The 21,844-nt window shown below is 39.2% G+C and overlaps 1 protein-coding gene across 1 annotated transcript in view; it reads left to right on the forward strand.

The window, feature by feature from the left end:
* Window positions 1-2,803, forward strand: part of SDHAF4 (succinate dehydrogenase complex assembly factor 4) — a 32,741-nt gene extending 29,938 nt beyond the window's left edge. Inside the window, exon 3 of the mRNA XM_058734398.1 lies at window positions 1,255-2,803. Coding sequence (XP_058590381.1) covers window positions 1,255-1,364 — 110 coding nt within the window. The 3' untranslated portion in view covers window positions 1,365-2,803. The remainder of the gene's footprint in view (window positions 1-1,254) is intronic.
* The last annotated feature ends 19,041 nt before the right edge of the window (window positions 2,804-21,844 follow it).

Here is a 21,844-nt window from a genome sequence, read left to right on the forward strand (position 1 = left end):
AAGTTAGTTTCTGTTGTTTAAGTCTACGGTAGTTTGTTTTGGCAACCCAAGCTGATGAAGATACTCGGTGAGCCCCAGAAATATGGGAGATGGAAGAGCTTCCATTAGATGCTTTCAGAGGAAGTCCCAGCAAGGAGTTCTTAGAAAATAGAATGACAGGGTAGGGAAGACTTGATTCACAGTAGAGAAAGAATTTTAAAAACAGATACATATTTGAAAATTTTCAGGATTAATTGTCTTTTTTCCTAGACAGGGACTATGGGATTTTGGTGATGTTCATCTAGTTTTCTAAAGAGACACAGAGTAAGAATTGGGGTTCTTTCTAATAGCTGACTCCTCTTCTGTCCGTCCCATATACAGAGCAGTGGTTTATGGGTTAAAAACAAGACTGCAACCAGACTGTCTGAATTCAAACTCTGTTTATCACTTGGTAGCTAGCTGTGTGATCAGGAGCACCTTTCTGAACCTCTTTGTGTCTCATGTTCCTCATCTATAAAATGGAGACAATAATTGTTCCTGTCCCATATGATTATTATGAGGATTAAATGAGTTACTGTGAATAAAATACTCAGAATTGGGCCAGACTCAAGATGAATAGTCCTTTATGAACACACAGTATTCAGAGTAATAGTTGTTATGTCCATGAATGGCAGTGTCAGCTAACCATTTCATGAAGCCAAAATCCTATGATGAAGAACAATAATACTCATAACTAAAATTAATTGGGCATTCTTAGGTACCCGGCACTGAGCTGGATCCTTTACATGCATCTCTTTGTTTAATTTTCAACATAGCAAGTCAGATATGGTTGTTATACCCATTTTACTGATAAGAAAACTGAGGCAGTGAGCCAAAGTAACCTTGTTTCACAACCTTCCAAACCCTATGGATTTGTACTCTGTATTCCCTGCATTCCTTTCCCTCTCTTTTAATCCATCCATACAAATGCAGCCATTCCCCATATTGGGGCCTGAGAACACTCCAAGAATTCTAAGTAATTAATGTAGGTAATAAAGTTCGTTGGATATGACAATTGTGTCCAGAAGTGATTTCTCAAACTTGTGGAAAAGAACCACATTTACAGTTCATTTAAAAGACTGCATTGTAATAACCTAGTCAGTAGTATCTAGCCTATTAACTCTGCAACTCGACCACTCTGTCTTCAGAATTGGTCTTCATGCTTTTCTTGTCTCTATTGACTGTTTTTTGTGTTTTTTTTGTTTTTTGTTTTTTGTATCTTCTGTCTTTCTTTAGAATTTCCAGATGATATTAATCCTGTTACCAAAGAAAAAGGTGGACCCAGAGGCCCAGAACCTACCCGATATGGAGATTGGGAACGAAAAGGACGCTGTATTGACTTTTAAGCCATATATTATTAATTTCAGTATCTTTTTCTGAATATGTACATCTGAATTAATTTATTTCTTATTATTTTCTCTCTGTATATCCTTTAAGTCATTTAATCTCTATAATGTGTTTAAAAACACAAATAGGGGTGCCTGGGTGGCTCAGTCAGTTAAGCTTCCAACGTCGGCTCAGGTCATGATCCCGCAGTTTGTGGGTTTGAGCCCCACATTGGGCTCTGTGCTGACAGCTCGGAGCTTGCAGCTTGCAGCTTCAAATTCTGTGTCTCCCTCTCTCTCTGCCCCTCCCCTGCTCATACTCTGTCTCTCAAAAATAAATAAAAATGTTTTAAAAACCCACAAATAATGCCTTGAAAGGAAATATGCTGCTATAAATTAAGAAAGGGGAAATATTTCTACATTAGCACATTAATTTTAATTTAAATATATTGGAGTATATAAAAGATGATTAGAGCTGCATATTTCATCATACTGCATTTTAAATTAATCAGCTGCTTATAAAGTACAAATGTAAATAAAACAAGTTTTAATGATTTTTATTGCTATATGCTAGGTAATAGTGCTTTTTGAATGTGAGTTAAATAACACATTATAGTTTTATAAGGCCACAGTAACAACAGAAAGTCTAGCTCCAGAGACAGATTACTTAGGTTCAAATCCTGGCTCTGCTACTTACTAGCTGTGTGACCTGAGGTAAGTTATTCAGCTTTTCCACACCTCAGCATCTTCATGTGTAAATTGGAGATAATACTGCCCTTTTTGGGCAGTTGAGAACTTTAAATGAGTAGGTACATGTACTTGGAACAGTGCATAGCACAAACCTCTCATTAAGTGTTAGCTATCTGTAAATCATAAATGTATTTTTCCAAGTCTCTAGGCTTTCTGGGGGGAAATATTTAGAAACTAAGTTTGAAATACTTTAATTGAAATTGTTTTATGAATATAACATTACAAAATCATTAGTAAGAAAATTAGTGATTTTTTGCACCGATGAACTGAGCAGAAATATCCACTAGTTTGTTAAAACAAAATTTAGGTACAGAGGGCCAATTTGTGACAAAAGCAGGGGATGAAATGGGCCAGCTTGGTCAGTTTTGATGACTCAAAAGCTCTTGTCCTGTGGCCTTTGGATAACTGGGTCAGGAAAAGTCAAGGCCAGTTTATAGACATGGAATGGAAAGGAAGAATAGAAATTGCTGGGCTTGCCTGTGGCAACCCATGCTGGCCTCTGGCCTTACTCTGTCACAGGGATTGGGCCTTCAGCCCCCCAGGCTACATTGAAATTACCTAGGAAGAAGGGGTTTGCACGGCCTGTAGAAGATAATGCAGTGGGCTGATGATTGTGTGACATGAATTATAAGTGTAGTATTATCTGAGAAGACTGTAGGAGATTTATTTACGTAAATAAACTTTTTGTAATGTGTGTTCTCAGAAACAAACTAACTGGTGTGGTAATTGGGCCTAGTCATCAGTCTTTGTCAACATTTGTTCTTCTAATGGCAGTTACTATGTATGTTGCTAAGTAAGAACCACATTCCTTTAAAAACATTCTGTAATTTAGTCAACCTTCAATTAGCCCACATTAATGGAGGTTTTTATTATGTTACTCCAGAAATACTGTATCAAATTATTTTGTATTGCATATTCTTGCTTGTGTTTATGATGTGATAGAGGAAAGACAACTTAGATACGTCAAACACTAATATAAAGGATGTAACAACCAAAGTGTTGTATTAAGATAACAGAATCCTTAACCTCTGTTAATAGTAACATGTTTCATGACAGCTGTCAAATATATAGGTAAGATTTGATGGCATGAAAACATTTATGGTCTTTATGTCCATCAAACATTAAATGGAAAAACCTGAAGACTTCAAAAAATGATACAGTAGCAATGGATATGCATCACTCACATCTCCTCCTATGAGAAGCAGAGTTGACTGAGAACCCCAGCTACTACCCCATGGAATCCAACACTGTGTTCCTGCTGAGGACACACTTTCCCCAGGCTGTTCTCAGGCAATGAATGAGTATGCTGGCCCACGCCCCTGGTGGGTGGCATTGACTCAAACACTCCCCATTAACCTGCCCAGTACTTTGTTCAGACCATGCTTTCTTCAGACCATCTGAGACTCTTCCTACCCAATCCTCCTTTCTTTTGCTCTCCCCTTCACAGGAGTCAGACTCTGCCTACTTTTCCCCTTTATAATTCAAAACATCTCCCCAATAAATCTCTCACATCTAATCCCATCTTATCATTTGTTTCTCAGAGAACCCAAACTAACATGGATGATTTTAAAAGAACAGCTTATAGAAGAGCAATTTATAGGCAGGATTTTTTTTTCTAGTACAATCATAGTCTAATCACTTAAATTTTACATTGGAGATTTCTGGGAAATTATAGGTTGTACTTTTATATAGAAGGCACCATGGAGCATTGTTCCTATTAGGTGTTTTGGTAGAATTAAATTATGCCCATCCTTTTTTCTTATTTTGATGTCAGTTGCTGTGACCTACTAGTCAAAATATAATACTGCCTATTATTAAACTTGAAGAACCAGGGGCACCTGGGTGGCTCAGTCAGTTAAGTGTCTGGCATTGGCTCAGGTCATGATCTCGTGGTCTGTGGGTTCCAGCCCCACATTAGGCTCTGTGCTGACAGCTCAGAGCCTGGAGCCTGCTTTGGATTCTGTGTCTCTCTCTCTGCCCCTTCCCTGCTAACACTCTTTCTCTCACAAAAATAAAATAACTTTTAAAATGTTTGGAAGCCATAAAAAAAAAACCAACAGACTGTAAACTGGGGGCTAATACTCAATTTCACAGGAAAATAAAACAAACTTTTAATAAAAAAAATAAATAAAATAACTTTGAAAAAAATGAAAATAAAAAAATAAACTTGAAGAACCACCCTAAAGCCATATTCTGCAAGTAAATAACAAATGTTCATTAGATGGATAGAATAGTTTACAATGAGAGAACTTAGTAAAAGTAATTGTTAGTGTTGTATCAGGAATTTTAATGATAATTTCAGAACAGGACAGTAATTTTTATAAGTACAAGATAAGAATGGCAATGGAGTGTTAGTTAACCAATACTGATTGATCAATTTGGGAAGAAAAGCAAAATGAAGAATGCCCAAGTTCATTCCTTCGTTCTGTTGATTGTCTCATTTAATCAGTGATTATTTGTCTACCATGTTCCAGATACTCTGCTAGGCTTTGTATATTTGGTGACGAATGAAACAGAGCCCTTGCCATCCTGGCATAAAATCTGATGGATTTGATCTGCACATGAGAACAGTTCCAAAAGACAACTGATTGAAGACAGTGCATAGCAAGTGACTGTATTTCACCCCAACAAAGCCAAAGGGAACTTCCTGTGTTTGATGAAGATACCACTTTCTGGATTTTGTTACTAGACGACTGTTTAGAGACCTAAGTTTTCACCTTTTTAACTCTAAACTGATTCTGTGAGCTATGAATCAAGTCAGATATCCATTCTGTGATCAGTTGTGCTCTGACCTTGCCAAATATCAGACATTGACCTAGACACTGATCAAGAAGATGTGGAGTGAACAGAGTGATATAATTAAAATTCCTGGACATGTAAAGATTCTTCAAGCAATTTCTGGCTCCAGAAAAGCATTTTTGGTAGGCATCCCTCTGCACAACCACTGGCACTAAAGCTGTCTCTGATTTCCCTAAGCTAGGACTGGCTGCTATGAATGAATTATAAAGATTATTGAATCATCCATACAAATGAGGGTATGTGTGAATATTAGGAAATATTTATGATTATTAGTATTCGGTGTTCTGTGTCCTCTGGGGACCGCGTTCTAAGTCTGTCTCCTTGAAAGCTTTCATTTCTAGAAATAGATAACTCTCTTCTGACCCTCCCATTGACTTTGGTCTTGGTCTAACATATGCTGCTTTTCATCTCCCTCTCCTTAGTGGGAGCAGTACTGTGTATTCTCTCTAAACCACCTTATCTCTTATGATCACCCAAATCTGGATGCAAAATTTAAAAGGCAGCCTTCTTGGGGTCAGTCAGTTAAGCGTCCGACTTCAGCTCAGGTCGTGATCTCACAGTTCATGGGTTCGAGCCACACCTCAGGCTCTGTGCTGACAGCTCAGATCATGGAGCCCGCTTCAGATTCTGTGTCTCCCTGTCTGCCACTCCCCCACTCACACTCTGTCTCTCTCATAAATAAATAAACATTAAAAAAATGTATAAAAGGCAGGCTTCTCTGTTATTCAAAGTTTTCAGATAAAGTAAGAGAACCTACTGTGTTTCTGTGGCGGTTGAACTTTTTGTTCTTAAAACCCTCAAAAGGTCTTTGGAGCCCCCTAAGTTGTTTAGGACCCCAAGGAACTTTTGTTTATGTTTGTAACATCTATTGATATTTACAATATTAGGAATGAAAACTGAGCAGTCTTTAAAATATTTAATTAGTTTTAAAATAACCCCACAATTGGGGCACCTGACTGGCTCAGTGGAGCATGTGACTCTTGATCTCAAGGTCATGAGTTCCAGCCCCACATGGGGTATAGAGATTACTTAAAAATAAAAAATAAATTAAAAAAAAACATAAACTCATTACATGTTAGCATATAATAGCATTTTTTTTGGAAAAATAAAATTTTTCCAAAACCAAAAAAATTAAGAAGGATGGTATTGTTTCCTATTTTTGTAATTCTCTTTAATGTCTAACAGTAGAAGGCAGCTGTATTTTCATATCATCTTCTGCATTCAATCTGTTGGGGTATTGGTTTTTTGTTTTGTTTTGTTTTTTAATTTTAACATTTATTTATTAATGAGAGACACAGAGACACAGAGCATGAGCAGGGGAGGGGTAGAAAGAGGGCAAGACACAGAATCTGAAGTAGGTTCCAGGCTCTGAGCTGTCAGCACAGAGCCCGATGCGGGGCTCAAACTCACAAACTGAGATCATGACCTGAGCCGAAAGCGGTCGCTTAACCGACTGAGCCACCCAGGTGCCCCTGGGGTATTGTTTTGATTGAGGTCTATCTAAGAAAAAAGCTGGCTTCACACAGATACATAGTTAGAAAAGGGAGGATCTCGCAGATCCCCTAAAAGGGTCTTGGGGACCCCTAGAGTCCTTGGACCACACACTTCGAAGAGCTGCTGAGCCAATTTAAGTAGAAAGAAGGTACTAAATGCAGACTCTTTGGAAGGGCGAGCAGAACAGGCCGAGCCTCTAAAACCAATATCAGAACCACACAACAGCGCTGGCTGGAGAAAGGAACTGCTGTCTGAAATCCAGGTCAACTGCACATCTTGCAGGCAGCAACCTGCCACCACCACTGCTACGGACCTTGGAACCCCTGAGGCTGCTGCTGACCACACTGGCAAACCAAAGTCCTAGTAGAGTTTTTTCCCCCTCATCTAACCTATATCTGAATCACTGTCTTATGTGAGTGGACACTAAAGTCAGATGTTTACCCTAGTGGAGGATAGGACATGTACTTTTATCGAATTCTGTGTGGGTAAGGGAGGCTCCACATGGGGAACTATCAGGTGTAGAGATGATGTTCACAGAATTTTGTACAGATGTTATTGTTGACCACTATCCTCTGAGAAAACTAGTTAGGAATCAGTTTTATTGGGGTGTAGAAGTGTAAAATACTTAAAGTATAATGTAGATGTGTAAACATGAGGTATGAGTAATCCCTAAAACATGCTGAATGGCTATTCCTGTTCATTTGAAGAATGTTTCCATAAAGTTTGGTCATTTGAGCCTATTAATTTCTTTTTATGCCACTTATATAGTCTTTGTTTAATGAAATGAACATTAGTTATGTGAAAGTTGCTTAAAATTCAGTAGCAGCCCATATTCATTTAAAATACAGTCTAAGGGCACCTGAATGGCTCAGTCGGTTAAGCGTCCAGCTTCGGTTCAGGTCATGATCTCGCAGTTCTTGGGTTCGAGCCCCGTGTTGGGCTCTGTGCTGACAGCTCGGAGCCTGGAGCCTGCTTTGGATTCTGTGTCTCCCTCTCTTTCTACCCCTCCCCTGCTCACACTCGGTCTCTTTGTTTCTCTCAAAAATGAATAAACATTAAAAAAGAAAAAGAAAAGAAAAGAAAAAAGAAAAAGAAAGAAAGAAAGAGAAGGAAGGAAGGAAGGAAGGAAGGAAGGAAGGAAAGAAAGAAAGAAAGAAAAAGAAAGAAAGAAAGAAAGAAAGAAAGAAAGAAAGAAAGAAAAGAAAGAAAGAAAAAGAAAATAGAGAATTTGGGGTGCCTGGGTGGCTCAGTTGGTTAAGCATCCAAGCATCCAACTCTTGATTTCAGCTCAGGTCACAATCTCATGGTTCATGGGTTCAAACCTCACGTCGCTCTCTGTGCTGACAGTGAGGGGCCTGCTTGGGATTCTCTTTCTCTCCCCCTTTCTCTGCCCCTCCCCTCAAAATAAGTAAATAAAAACTTAAAACACAGTCTAGATATATTTAGGCCCTGTATTTCTAACTTAGACGTGGAATGTGAATCTTGTCTACCTACAGCCTTGAAACCGCAAGTACTCCTAATTAGGTGTTGCCAGTACAAAGGAATCATGGACAGATTGAGAAGGGAATTTTTGTTATGCAGGTGTGAGAAGGGGATGAAAATCAAAGGAGCTTGTGGAAGCACCTTAGAATATTGGAAGCTGAAAACATACAATGGAGAACACTAGGAGAGTGTCTGCAGGGTTGTCTGTCTTTGGACCCTTTGGAAAAATCTGAATTTATAAACTGAGATATTATAGACTGGACTGTAACCATTATCTTAAAACATTGCCTATTTCTAAGCACAGAAGATCAGTGTAGTTAAGTTGGCACCTACAACTTTACAGATAATTAAAAGTTTGGATTCTTTGGGTTTATCAGAAGAGCTCCTATTTTGTCTCTTCCCTAAGTCAATGACTCAGGTGGATCCCTTATTTTTAAAAAAGCTTATATAAGATTTTATTGTGATAGTATCCTCTCATTTTCTGCTGGTCAGAAATGTCAGAACTTCTGAGTGGGTTGTCTCCCATCAAATCCGAACACTTGATTACATGACCCTCTGCCATTGTCCACACTCACACACTAAATGTTTCAACTGGGCAAAACAACCCAGGTCTTTTTACTTCACAGTTTTATATAGATAGGTTAACGCAGATTAGAATGCCCCTGCCTTTCTCTACAAACACATACCTTTTCTCTCTTCCTCTGGTCCTTTGCTGGAATGAGGCAAGGTATAAATTACATAAGTGAAATGACCTTCTCTACTTCAAAAAGAAAAAAAAGATTCCTGTCAGACCTTAATGTTTTTCCATGTGATGAATCCCAAACACCTCTCATCAAGCCTGCCCCTGCAGCAGCTCCTCATCCCTACTGTAGATGCCACTGGGGGCACACGCAACACTGCCCTGCATGTATGGACTGTAGTGTTTGTGATGACTTGGCCCTTGTCCTCCTTCCCAATCTGTGTTTTTCTGTTCTGAAGGTTCTGAGAGTAAGTTAAATTCTGCCAATTAGATGCACTTGATGAGATTTGAAAGGGCATGTGAGGCAGGGCTGTCATCCCGTTGCTAGCTTTTTAGGTGGCAGGCTCAGCCACTCAGACTTCAGATTGTCCTGGAGTGCTGCTGCACTAGGCCCTAGCCTTGTAAGGTCAAGAGGCATCGCAACATCTGTGACTCCGGATTCCTGGGTCACTACTACGTTGGCGTATTGTACTGAACAGTTCCAGATAGAGACTTCTCATTCCCCACCTTCCCCACTGTGGCTGAGGTGATGGCCACCCCCTGCCATAAGCCATTTTGGCCATCTTTTTCTTGAAATTCTTCCTAGAAATTCATTCTGGAGTCTACCCACCTAGCCCTTCCACTGTCCTCACTTGAATACCTTCCCACTTAGAGTAACTAGAGAGGTTTCTGTTTCCTAAGTTGAATCCTGACTGTCAAGCTGTTTATCTGTGAATAGACCACTTATGTCCTGTTTTGTTCCTAGATTCTGTACTTCCTCTTCTCTATATATCTGAAGCTACTTGACCACCACCCACACGGCAATCCCTACTGCAGCTGACTAATAGGAGTTCCAGAATGACAGAGAAACAAGGTAGAAATTATTAAAGAGGCAATACAAGACTATTTAGCAGAATCAAAGAATATATTATCAGACTAAAGAGGCCCACCAATACTAATTCCAAGTCATAATGAAATTATAGACTACTCAGGATGGTCAAAAATCTTCCAAAGAAGAGGTGGGGGGGGGGGGGGGGGGGAGTCCATAGAAAAGAACAAATGGTACCAAACTTTCCAGCAGGACACTGGAAAATAGTGAAGCAATCTGATCCAATTTTTCTGAGGGTAAAGTTTTTTCATTTAGAATTCAGTACAGAATTTCATTTAGAATTCAAATGTGAGCATAAAATATATACAATTAAGTATGAATAGACTAAAAATAGTTTCAGACAGCAAAGCCTAGGGAAAAAAGCTTTACTCCCATATACCCCATCTTAAGAAGCTGCTGGTGGATGTGTTTTAGCAAAAGATGGTATAAAAATTAAATAAAATAGATGGGATCCAGGAAGCAAGACATTCAACACAAGGGGTTCAGTAAAGGAAGATTCCAGGGCACAGCTGAGTAATAGTCCAGAGAACAACCAGCCTGGACAAGAGTAAGAGGTGGGAGGTGTATAGAAGGAAGATATGGGAGAGAGAGGGAAGTGGAAAGATGTATTATTTAATGTGCTTGAGCATTAGAAAACTCATTGATAAGCATTTGACAAATGTTGGAGAATTTAGGAAACATCAACAAGAACATGAGAAACTATGCAAACAAAAAAAATGAGATAATTTTTAAATTATCAACTCTAGGAAAAACAAAACTGTACAAGAAAAAATGTGTACCTGCAGTAGTACACTGCCTGTTTCAGAAGGTAGCTCAGAATGTATATGATTATTACATAATCACAACAGTTTCTAAAACATTATTTGCTGAATTTTTTCAAGTCATGACTTACCTGTAAGGAGAGGAGCAGGGAGAAGTGGACAAAAGATGGTAGTGTTAGAGAACTCAATCTACAACTCTGTATTAAGAAGCCATTATCAAGAGGTAATGGCTAAAATCGATTACTCCAGAAATAACAGTGTATGTGTATCATTTAGAAATACGGAGGTAAACACCAGAAGAACCAACTGAAAGAGCTGAAAGTGGTAGCCCCAGGAGGTGAATTGGCTAGGCAGGAACTGCTGTTTTTCATTAGAAGCTCTACTTCATTAGAAGCTCTATTTTGTAAAATAAATGAATATATTAGTTATTATTCTAAGAATGTATATGGGTTTATTGGGAAAATTTAGAAAACAAAGTATGAAGAAGAAAACAAAATGATCTATGAAACCTCTATACCTGCTTAACCTTTGGGGAATTGTCCTTCAATTGTCTTAAGTATGTAGATATGTTTTTTATGTAGGCGTTATTCTAACAATTTCATAGCCAAAATTATATTTCACTATTTTAATCTTCACTCTCTTAGTCACAAGTGATATTAAACACTTCTCCCTATGTTTATCAGCCTTTTGCATTTCCTCTATTAATTATTTTTACTTGTCTCTTGTTCATTTTCTTTTGGATATTGGTCTATTTTATCAATTTGTATGAGACTTTTGCTTTTCAATTCTGCTTGGTTAGGCTGAAATTTTTATTTTTATGGGGTCACTTAAAAAATTTTTTTTGGTATAATTTGGCCTCTATGACCTTAACTTATTAATATCCCTTAACAAATTCCTTTGGCGTTTCTTGCCCATGATGAAGTTCCAAGTTCTGTGTCCTTCCTGGTCTGGCCTTTGACATCTGTTCAGTCCTGTCTTCCACAGGCCCCTTCCATTCCAGTCAAGACCTACCACTCAAAGCCTCTCAAACAGGCTTTTCAGTATCTCCACACCTTGACAGATAAACATGCTTTCTGCCTGAAATGACTTTTCTTTCCTCAAAAACACCTTTTGAGCTATACCTCACCTTCTTGACTATCTTTTCTGTGTTATTTCCACATTCAACTATTACAGACATACTAACTTGTTTTAGAATTAATTTTCAATTCTGTCTCCTCCATTAGTCTGTGGGCTTCCTTACCTATCTTTGTTCAGCTTTGAACCCCCAGTTGCAGTACAGTGCTGGGTATTTAATAAACAATAAATGTCAGCTCAGTGTTGAATAATTCATTATTTGTGGTAGGCAGAATTCCATAATGACCTCAAGATTCCCTCCCCGTGGTGTATGTGAACTGTATAATCCCCTCCCCTTCCAGTGCAGGTAGGACCTGTGAATATGATGAGATAGTCATTCTCTTTTTGTTTTTGTTTTGTTTTAGAAAGAGAAAGAGAGAGCATGAGCCGGGGAGAGGGGCAGAGGGAGAAAGAATCTCAAGCAGGCTCCAAGCTCAGCACAGAGCCTGACACAGGGCTCAGTCCCAACCATGACCCTTGGATCATGACCTGAGCCAAAATGAAAAGTCAGACACTCAACCAACTGAGCCACTCAGGTGCCCCAAGATAGTCATTCTCTTGGTTAGTTTACATTATAGGACAAAGGTGTTGGAATAGTTGTTCTAGTGGTCGTGTTGCCTTTGTAAGACTCCACTGTAGCCACCTTGAGGAAGATTCTCCTGCTGGCTGTGAAGAAGATGCTCTGTTGTGAAAGTGCCATGAGCTAGAACCTGAAGGCAGCTTCTAGGAGCTGAGAGTGATCCCAGTTGACAGCCAGCAAGAAAACAAGGACCTGAGTTCTGCGACCATAGGCTCTGAATTCTGCCAACCACCTGAATGAGGATGGAAGAGGATTCTGAGACTCCGATAAGATCCCAGCCCCAGCCGACAACTTGATTTCAGTCCAATGAGACCCTGAGGACATGGCCTAACTGACAGGTAGGTTCTCAGCCTAGTCCAAGGAAGCTGTAGATAAGCTTGTGCTGCTTTAAGTGGCTAAATTTGTTGTAATTTCTTATGCACCAGTAGAAAACTGATAGAGCCTTCAAGCTGCTATTACTAGGGCATTGGCCTTGGATTGCAGGAGAAATGACTGGGTGGGCTTTAAGACCTTATAGTTTGGACAACATGGATCCTTATTTTGATTGTTTGTACACAAAATCCTTCTAAAAGACCTGCCCTGCCAAACTCTCACCATTGTGTCTCTTAAGAGAAACAAAGCCCTATGACCAGCAGGCATTCTTCTCTGTGCCAACCTCCTATTGATCAACAACAAAATTTACTTACTGCCCTTGGGTTCCTTCTTGTCATGCTCTGTCTACATATAATATCATTCCTGTTACTTTGCAGTGAACCTCCCTTCCCTATGGAACCACATATGTGTGAACTACCACCTGCTGTTTTTTGTGACAACTTTTGTATGCTGCATTAAGCCCGCTTGACTGAATCCTCAGTAGCCCACAGCCTGGTCTTGTTCATGGCCCAGAAGGTAGATCTGCTTCTTTCGCAGACTCCCCTCTAATAACAGTTAACCTGACCCAATATTCTAGATTTGGGCTGGGTGGGTCCCTCAGGTATGATAAAATGATTAATCTAAGTCATTGAAAGAACATTTAAATATATAATGCTATTTGCTTTAATTTAGAAAATATAATGAGAAGCATTTTTATAACTTTGAATTGCTATAAAAAGTGTCCACAATTCTTTTAGGTATTGATTTATTAAATAAAAATGCACTTATGAAAGATGAAGTTAGGGCAGGCCAAGTTAATGTGCTGCTTGAGGGAAGACAGAAGGGCTGGAAGGGCTGGGAAGGGCCAAGTTGTGAGGAATTTAACCCAGTAACAGACTTGGTCTCAAAATATCTGAGACTGGGCCTGGTCTTAACATCATTTTTATAAGGATATAAGCTGAGCCACAAGGCAATTGCCCTCTGTTTTCTGTAAATGAACCAAGAACTTCAGGCTATATAAGAGACCTCATTTGCCTTTCAGAAACACTAAATTCACTTAAACTACCCATGTTATTTGTGTTTAATTTTTTAAGGAAATCTAAAAATAGTGTCCTAGAAATGGGAATCTGTAGGGGTGCCTGGGTGGCTCAGTCAATTAACAGATGACTCTTAATATCAGCTCAGGTCATACTGTCATGGTTCATGAGATGGAGCCCCATACAGAGCCTGCTTGGGATTCTCTCTCCCTCTCTCTGCCCCTCCCCCTGCTTAAATAAATAAACATTAAAAAAAGAAAAAAGATAGGAATCTATAAGTACAGCAAGTGCCAAAACAACAGAATAAAGTGTCTTTACCATGTTCAGATGCTCTCCAAAATGTTAGAATAATTAAAATGTAAAAGGCAAAAATAGTTTTAGAAGAGAATAATGCTGACATTTTCAGATACCCTGCCAAAGCAAAGCTCCTCTTCTGGCGTGTAGCAGCCTGACTTCAGTGATCACCAGTGGGGGATTGAGCTCCTGCTGACTTCCTGCCAGGCCCCTCCACCCCCACATGCCATCCCCACTGCAGGCAACCGAGCAGGCCTTGTCACCACACCAGGGTCAAGTCACTAAAAAGATGCTTGGGCGAAAAATGTCCTAGCTATTTCAGTAATTGAAATATGAAGTATTTCCTGTTTTCCCCTTCACAAGGTGAGTACTAGAGAAATTTTTCAGGACACGTGCAGAACCAATTCAAGACCTACATATCATGATTTGATTTAAGCCCCCTTAGAGAACTTGCTTTTCTCCAAACTTTTTCATCCTATACTTAGTAACATTCCTACACTAGAATCACTCCCAAAAGGCTCTCTAAATACATACTTGTCACAGTTAAAGATAATAAGTGCACGTTAACATGTGTATAACTCATTAGAATGTGTTAATTACTTTTGGTATATTCATTGCCACTTGGCATTAAGCAATCTCCTGTGGAAAGATACCAGCTATCATCTTTATTATTGTGGCTTAAGCTTTTATTATGGAAATTTTAAAAATACACAGAAGTAGAAAGAATGATATAATGTGTTCCCCATGTATGTACCCATCACCCAAGTTTAACAATTATTAATATTTATCAACAGTTATTAATTTTGTTTCATTATCCCCTTATCCACACTTTTTTTCTCCTCTGAGATATTTTATGGCAAACAACTTTTGACTAGATGTGTAATATTTTGTAGAGTGAAGTTAAGCAAATTTCAGAGAATAAGTCCCTTACTGGACAGCCTGTCTAGCTGTTGGTGGGTGACGTTAGCAGAGGTTGTCAGCAGGAAGGAAGTACTAACTAGTTGAGGAGTGGGGTACTGAAAGGTCAGTGAGGTTTTTTAAATGAATATTTTCTGAGAAAGAAACAATTGATCTTGACTGCAAACAAACAAAAAAAAGGAAAGAAAAGAAAAGAAAAGGTCTAATTTTAAGGCTTTGTTTCATCTTAAGTATAGGAATATTGTGTCTATATTTTCATTTATTTCAAAGTATTTATTAGACTTAAAATACTCATAATTACACTGAGTTTAAACATCCTGTTGTAGGCAGGCTGGGAACCTATTGGTTCTCACTTTCTCAGTTTCACAACCTATTCTTAAAGACCAAGGACAGTGATTTCACAAATTTTAGGAAATATATTAAAAAGTTTCACCATCTTTTACATTCAGGAAAATTATTATTATTGTTTCAGTTCTCTTTGATTATATAGTATATTTCCATTTCTTTTCCTTTGGAGAAGTGGCAGTTAAACTCTTTGGGACTGTTAACTATTCCTTAAACAAATCTCTATTTCCAAATATTCACCATACAGTCAGTCCTTCAAGTAGTCCCTTGTCTATCTTTAAATGTAAATGTAACCCAAGTGACTAAGTCCTCCTTACACTAGCATGTTTGGGAAAGGGGGGGGCTATTCCAGGACATTGTGTTCCTAACTGCAGAGGTGACCTCCTTGCCATTTGGCCACTCAGTGCCTGTCTGTGGCTCATAGTCCTGCCCATACCTCCATCACCCATGCTTCCTCTCACAGGGATGCTGATGTTGCCAGTCATGACATGATGCAGGGTGCAAGGAGAGGGCCATACTTCCCTGTACTTCTGACACAGAGGTACACGCTGTTTCTCACACCATACTCTCAAGGTTTGAGGGGACTGAGATTGTGTTGCGGGCAGCACAAGACAGGGTACACTAACATGATAAGGTAAGCTATTATGGAAAAATCCACTGGGTTTTGTTTTTTGTTTTTTGTTTTTTGTTTTTTGTTTTTAATGTTATTGGTTTCCTTCAATCCTTGTACCCTCAACAGAGAAGTATAAATTCTCTATCCCTTTCATCAATCCAGTAAGAAAAGGCCAGTCTTGTGTTTTAAGGCCCAAGTTCTTTTTACTCTCTGACTCCACCAGGGAATCTATTGTGATTCGGATTCTTTGAGGGAGGCTAAACGGGGCTGCCTCTGAAGGAAGGGGGAGGAGGGCTCAGGCTTTGGCCTAAGGAGGGAGTGTGGCCCATTTGTACCCTACCCCAAGCAGCACCCCTGCTGGAAACACCTTTGAGGGGATGGAATGGGGATACCTGGGGACCAAATGCCAAGTGCTCCAGGCTGGAGAGCTGTATTCATTTCCTAGGGCTGCCACATCAAAGTATCACAAACTGCCTTGCCTGGCTTAAAACAACAGGAATTTATGCTGTCACCATTGTGGAGGCCAGAAGTCTGAAAATCAAGGTGTCAGCAGAGTCATGCTCCCTCTGAAACCTGTAGAGGCGAATCCTTCCTTGCCTCTTTCTAGCTTCTGATGGAATGCGGACAGTCCATGGCATTCCTTGGTTTGCAGGCACACAACTGCAATCTCTGCCGTTGTAGTCACATGGCATTCTCATTGTGTGTTTCTGTTTTCACATGACCATCTTCTCATAAGGACACCAGTCATATTGGAGTAGGGGCTCACCCTACTTCAGTATGACCTCATCTTAACAAATTACGTCTGCAATGACCCTCTTTCCAAATAAGGTCATATTTTGAGGTATTGGTCTTAGGACCTCAACATATCTTTTTTGGGGAGAGACACAATTCAACCCATAACAAGAACCATGGTACAAGATACCTGTACCAAGCCTGCTATGGAGGAGGCAGCCACCAGCCTTTGAATAGGCCAAGCAAGCTTGAATAATGAGTGTTTTCAGCATCGACCAACCAAAGACCAGAGGCCATCCCCACATTTTCTAAGTTGTGTAAGCATTTAGAGACTCTTACACAACCTGAAGAGGGTAAGGAAAACTCCATCACTCCACCTCCACCATCCCAAATAATATGACTGCTTGTACTCCCTGGGAGGACAGATACACTGATTCTGCACTTGAGTGCATGGAAACATATTCAGATGATTGCACTTGACATCATGGTTCTAAACCTCCCTGGGCCATCCCTACCTCCAGCCATTTCTCACTGGCTGCTTTTTCTCCCCTAATGCCTCACTCTTTCATTTTCTGTCCACAGTTGCTAGTGTTCTACCTTTAGAATACTCTTTTATTTTCCATTTGAAACCTTTGTGGACCGTATACACATAAGCAAAAAAACAAAGGTCATTTCCTAGTCAAAAGGAACCATCTACTCCTAGTCGGCAGGCTTAATAATAAAACATTTTGCAGTAACAATTTCTCTTCAATACATCCTATATAAAATTTGTAAAAAGATCTTATTACCCTGGCCGACCCTATAAGCAGCAGGGAAGAGACAGAAAAACATGTTCCTCTCCTCATAGAGTCAGTCCCTAGGTGTTGAGAATATGAGAGGCTGGATTTTTTTCTTCCAGTTATATAAAAATCAAACAAATTTCTGCTCAAGTTCATTTGAAATATCACCACTCTGATTTTTCCTTAGTTTTAAAACTAGAATCTGTCTACAATTTTTTAAGTCCCATAAATAGCAACCTCCTACTCAGAGACAAAATGGAAACCTCTGTACACTGCTCTGTAATCAAAGCATCTTCACACAATTGCGCATAGAAGTCCAAGAAATAAGGCAACGACAGGCAAACTATATTTATAAAAGCATTTAAATGTTATGTAAAAGCATTTTAGTTATATTTGATAATACAAGTAATTATCAATAAAATTGCCAAACCACTTTATTTATTGAATACTTTTTAAAAATTCCCCTTTAAAACAATGAAAAGGTGGGGCTGTAGGAAACTGCCCTCACCTTCCCTTAATAGAATATCATTAAGACAGTTCTAACAGTCTGAATACAGGATCATTTTACAAAGAAGAATTAAATTTGTTTTTTTAAATACATATATGTAGGGCACCTGGGTGGTTCAGTCGATTGAGCTTCCAACTTTGTCTCAGTTCACGATCTCAGGGTTCATGAATTCAAGCCCCATATCCAGCTCTCTGCTGTCCACACAGAGCCTGCTTCAGATCCTCTGTCTCCCTCTCTCTCTCTCTCTCTCTGTCCCGCTTGTGCTATCTCTCTCTCAAAAAAAAATATTTAAAATACATATATGTACCTATAATATTTCTTCATGGCTGTGCATATTTGTGATCCAATGCCTGAATATACCCACAGCCAGCCCAGGGAAAATTACTGCATTTCACTGACCTATTTACCTAAAGCTTTATTAGCCATAACCTATTAAAATGTAAAAGAGGGAAGGGGGGTGGTGGGGACCAGAGAATGCTGCCTGGATTCTATTGTTTAAGAACCGAGAGCAGTGCCTGGAGTGTACTGTTGCAGGGTAGAACGAGAGTGGGGCAGATGCATTTGAGGAAGGGTGTTGGGATGAGGGTAAGATGTTTATCTTAGAATCATGGCTTCTAGACCCTGACCACAGGTCTTAGATCTTGGAAGTACTTAGAGGTATCTAATGTTCAGCCGAGTAAACAAGTGCAGAGACTAATAAGTGACCTAGATGAGCTCACCCTCTCACTAGCTCTAGGGCCAGTACTTAGCTTTCTAGACCTCCAAGTCAGTGCTTGCAACCCTCCCTTCTACCCTCCTCCCATCCCACTCCTCCACTTCATTGCTTCTTTTAAAACTAAATTTAAAATGACTAACTTAGAAAAGGAAGTTTCCAGTTTGAATTCGTTTTGAGGTTTATATGTTAGATCACTAATGTATTTTCCTCTGTATTAAGCCATTTCAAAGTATGACGTATAATGTAGATGAAACTGATAGTCCAGCAAATATCTTTTTAACTTTAGAAACAGTTGCATTTGCAGAGATTCTCAGCAAGCCTATTTGTCTCTTAACTGCTTCTAGAATTTAAAGGGGCACAGTCAAGAACAGCGTTATATGATTACTTGCCTAAATATGTTATCCTGGCCTCTGGCATCTGGGTAACACTATTAGTATTTCAACTCCCTCTTTGCCCCAGCAGCTATCAGCTTGAATTCATTTCCCCACACAATCCATTACCCTCTGAAAGACATTAACAATACATCATACTCTCACACCAAGAAATATGAGCATTGACAGTTTAATAGCCAGTTAGAAATCATTTCCATAAAGTTTATGAGTTATTTCTTGGGTTTAAAAGTATTGATACAAACTAAATTACATACTGGTAATTTTTTTTTATTTATGAAACCATCCATTTTCCTTTATTTACTCCCAAGCAAAGCAAAACAAAGCAAAACAAAACAAAACAGCATACTTGTTACATTTTTCTTAAGTCACACCAGGGTGTTAACAGGGTGAAGAGTCAATATACAAGGTATTCAATGAAAATTAATCGAGGCCACTCTAAAAAATATCACTTGTGCAAACCAAACCCATTTGTCATTCATATTCTTGAGAATAAGTAACTGGTGAAACTCAATGATCAACTCTTTATTTACCACCTGAAATTTTTATAGTGACTAGTGCAGTCATTTTGACTCCTCACTTTCAGCTTCCCAGCATCCATACTAAGGTTAGAATTATTCAGAACTGGCAGATGATCATGTGGTATAATAATATGGTTGGTTTTTAGAATGGCACATTCATCACCTTCCCCATAATGGCTGCTTTTCCTTGAAACTGTTCTCTCACCTGGGACAAGCCCATCACCTGTATATAGAGAGCACCCTGGTGTCTCCTGTCAACATCAAGGTGGTGATATTAAAGATGGACAAACCTCCCTCCAACTCACTCTCACAAAGGCCCTTGGCCATTGTATCGATTGTCCTTGTGAACCCTACATCATGTCTGTATTATGGGACAACACCCCTTGTATGCTGAGCCCAGGGCCTGGAGCAAAGCCAAAGCCAGACTGGGGTCCCCTTCAGCAGAGGTGTCTGGATGGTGGGAAGCTCCACACCTTCTCACAGAGCCTGTGGCTACCCTTCCACCTTTCCTGGAGCTACCACCAGCTCTAGTTAAATTGATCAGAAGTAAAACTGGACACTGCCTATGTATTACAAATCCCAGATGTTATCCAGAGCAGAGGAGAATAATTAGGAAATTAAACAATTTATGAACTAATTCCTTCAGAGGCTCTTGAGAAGTAGCTGTAGCTAAATAAGAACGTGGACATTGCATGAATTCTCCATTCAGTTCCTGCAAGCCAGGAATTCAGGTTCATCAAATCCTTTTGGAAGGTAAGATTTCTGGTCAAGGTGGAAAATCTTACTTAAGGAAATCAATAATCCCAATTATAGAAGAATCAAAGAACTTGGAATAAACCAAAGAATTGCTGTCTCCAGTCCTCTTATCTCATGGATAAGAAAACTCAAGCTTAGAGAGAGTAAGTGTGGGAAACACAAGATCACATGGTCTCCTACCCTCTCATGTAAGACTAAAGTAACTCAACCAACCAAAGCAGCCTCTCTTGATTCAGCCTCCTTCATCAGGGTACCCATTGCCAAGGGCACCCGAGAGGTGGCAAATAGTTATCCACCAAGAAACTGTCTGGCCCATGTCCCAGGAATCTTTCAGAAATTGTACTGGGTTCTAGTTTACTGACTTTTTCCCTATTATGATGAAATAGCCCTTTCCATTTCTTTTTTATTTTTTTTTAAATAATTTATTGTCAAGTTAGCTAACATACAGTGTATACAGTGTAGTCTTGGCTTCAGGAGTAGATTCCCGTGATTCATCACTTACATACAATACCCAGTGCTCATCCCAACAAGTGCCCTGCTCAATTCCCATCACCCACTTTCCCTGCCTCCCCTCCTACCCACCCCCACTCCACTCCCCATCAACCCTCAGTTTGTTTTCTGTATTTAGGAGTCTCTTAGGGTCTGTCTCCCTCTCCTTAACTTATTGTTTCTTCCCTTCCCCTATGGTCTTCTGTTAGATTTCCCAAATTCCACATATGAGTAAAAACATATGATATCTATCTTTCTCTGACTGACTTATTTCACTTAGCATAATACCGTCCAGTTCCATCCACATTGTTGCAAATGGCAAGATTTCATTCTTTTTCATCACTGAGGAGTATTCCATTGTATATATACATACCACATCTTCTTTATCCATTCATCAGTTGATGGACATTTGGTCTCTTTCCATAATTTGGCTGTTGTTGATAGCACTGCTATAAACATTGGGGTACATGTGTCCCTAAGAATCAGCACTCCTGTATCCTTTGAATAAATTCCTAGTTGTGAGAAATAGCCATTTTCAAATGAAATATGGATATATATATATATATATATATATATATATATATATATATTTATGTGCCAAACTATACATAGAATGGCTTACTGTTTATGCACATAGCATTCTGCACAGTGCTTTCACTGCCATTCACTAATATGTTTGGTAGGATCATATCAAATTTGAAAAGAAAATTACCAGTCTGAACCAACACCTTGATTAACTCCAAGCAGAATTAAATGTCAATTTGTGAGAGTGCTAAAATTATCTTGAAAACAAAATACACTAAAATTATTATAAAAATAAAAATAGACCACTACCTTTACTTGGTTTGTACCCATTTTTGTTCTTAGAATTACAAAAATGAACACATTTGATAATTTCCCCCTAATAGGAGTATGTATATGTATGCATATATAATACATTCAAACAGATAAATACACACATTTACACATATACACATATTAGGTACAGAAAAGTTAGATGATTTTTTAATGTTTATTTTTGAGAGAGAGAGTATGAATGGGGAAGGGGCAGAGAGAGAGGGAGATAGAGAATCCAAAGCTGTTTTCAGGCTTTGAGCTGTCAGCACAGAACCTGATGCAGGGCTCGAACTCAAGGACTGCAAGATCATGACCTGAGCCAAAGTTGGACACTCAACCAACTGAGCCACCCAGGCATCCCCCAGAAAACTTAGATTCTTAAAGCTGAGCAGGGAATTACTCCTAGGAAATAGTACCCCCCAACATTCCCACCCCACCCCCATGCATTGACTCCTATATCCATCAGCATACACTGGGATCTGCTGAGGTAATAAATAACCCTTGGGTTGGGGGCCCAAGGGTCTTTTTAAGATGCGAACATTCACAAACATTTTTAGCCAGGATTATTATTTCTTTGATAGTATAACTGCCTCAAAAACTTAGTTGGTCCCTTCCCTCTTCCTTTGGTTGG

Source organism: Neofelis nebulosa, chromosome 6, assembly GCF_028018385.1.
Source record: "Neofelis nebulosa isolate mNeoNeb1 chromosome 6, mNeoNeb1.pri, whole genome shotgun sequence".
Classification (NCBI taxonomy): domain Eukaryota; kingdom Metazoa; phylum Chordata; class Mammalia; order Carnivora; family Felidae; genus Neofelis; species Neofelis nebulosa.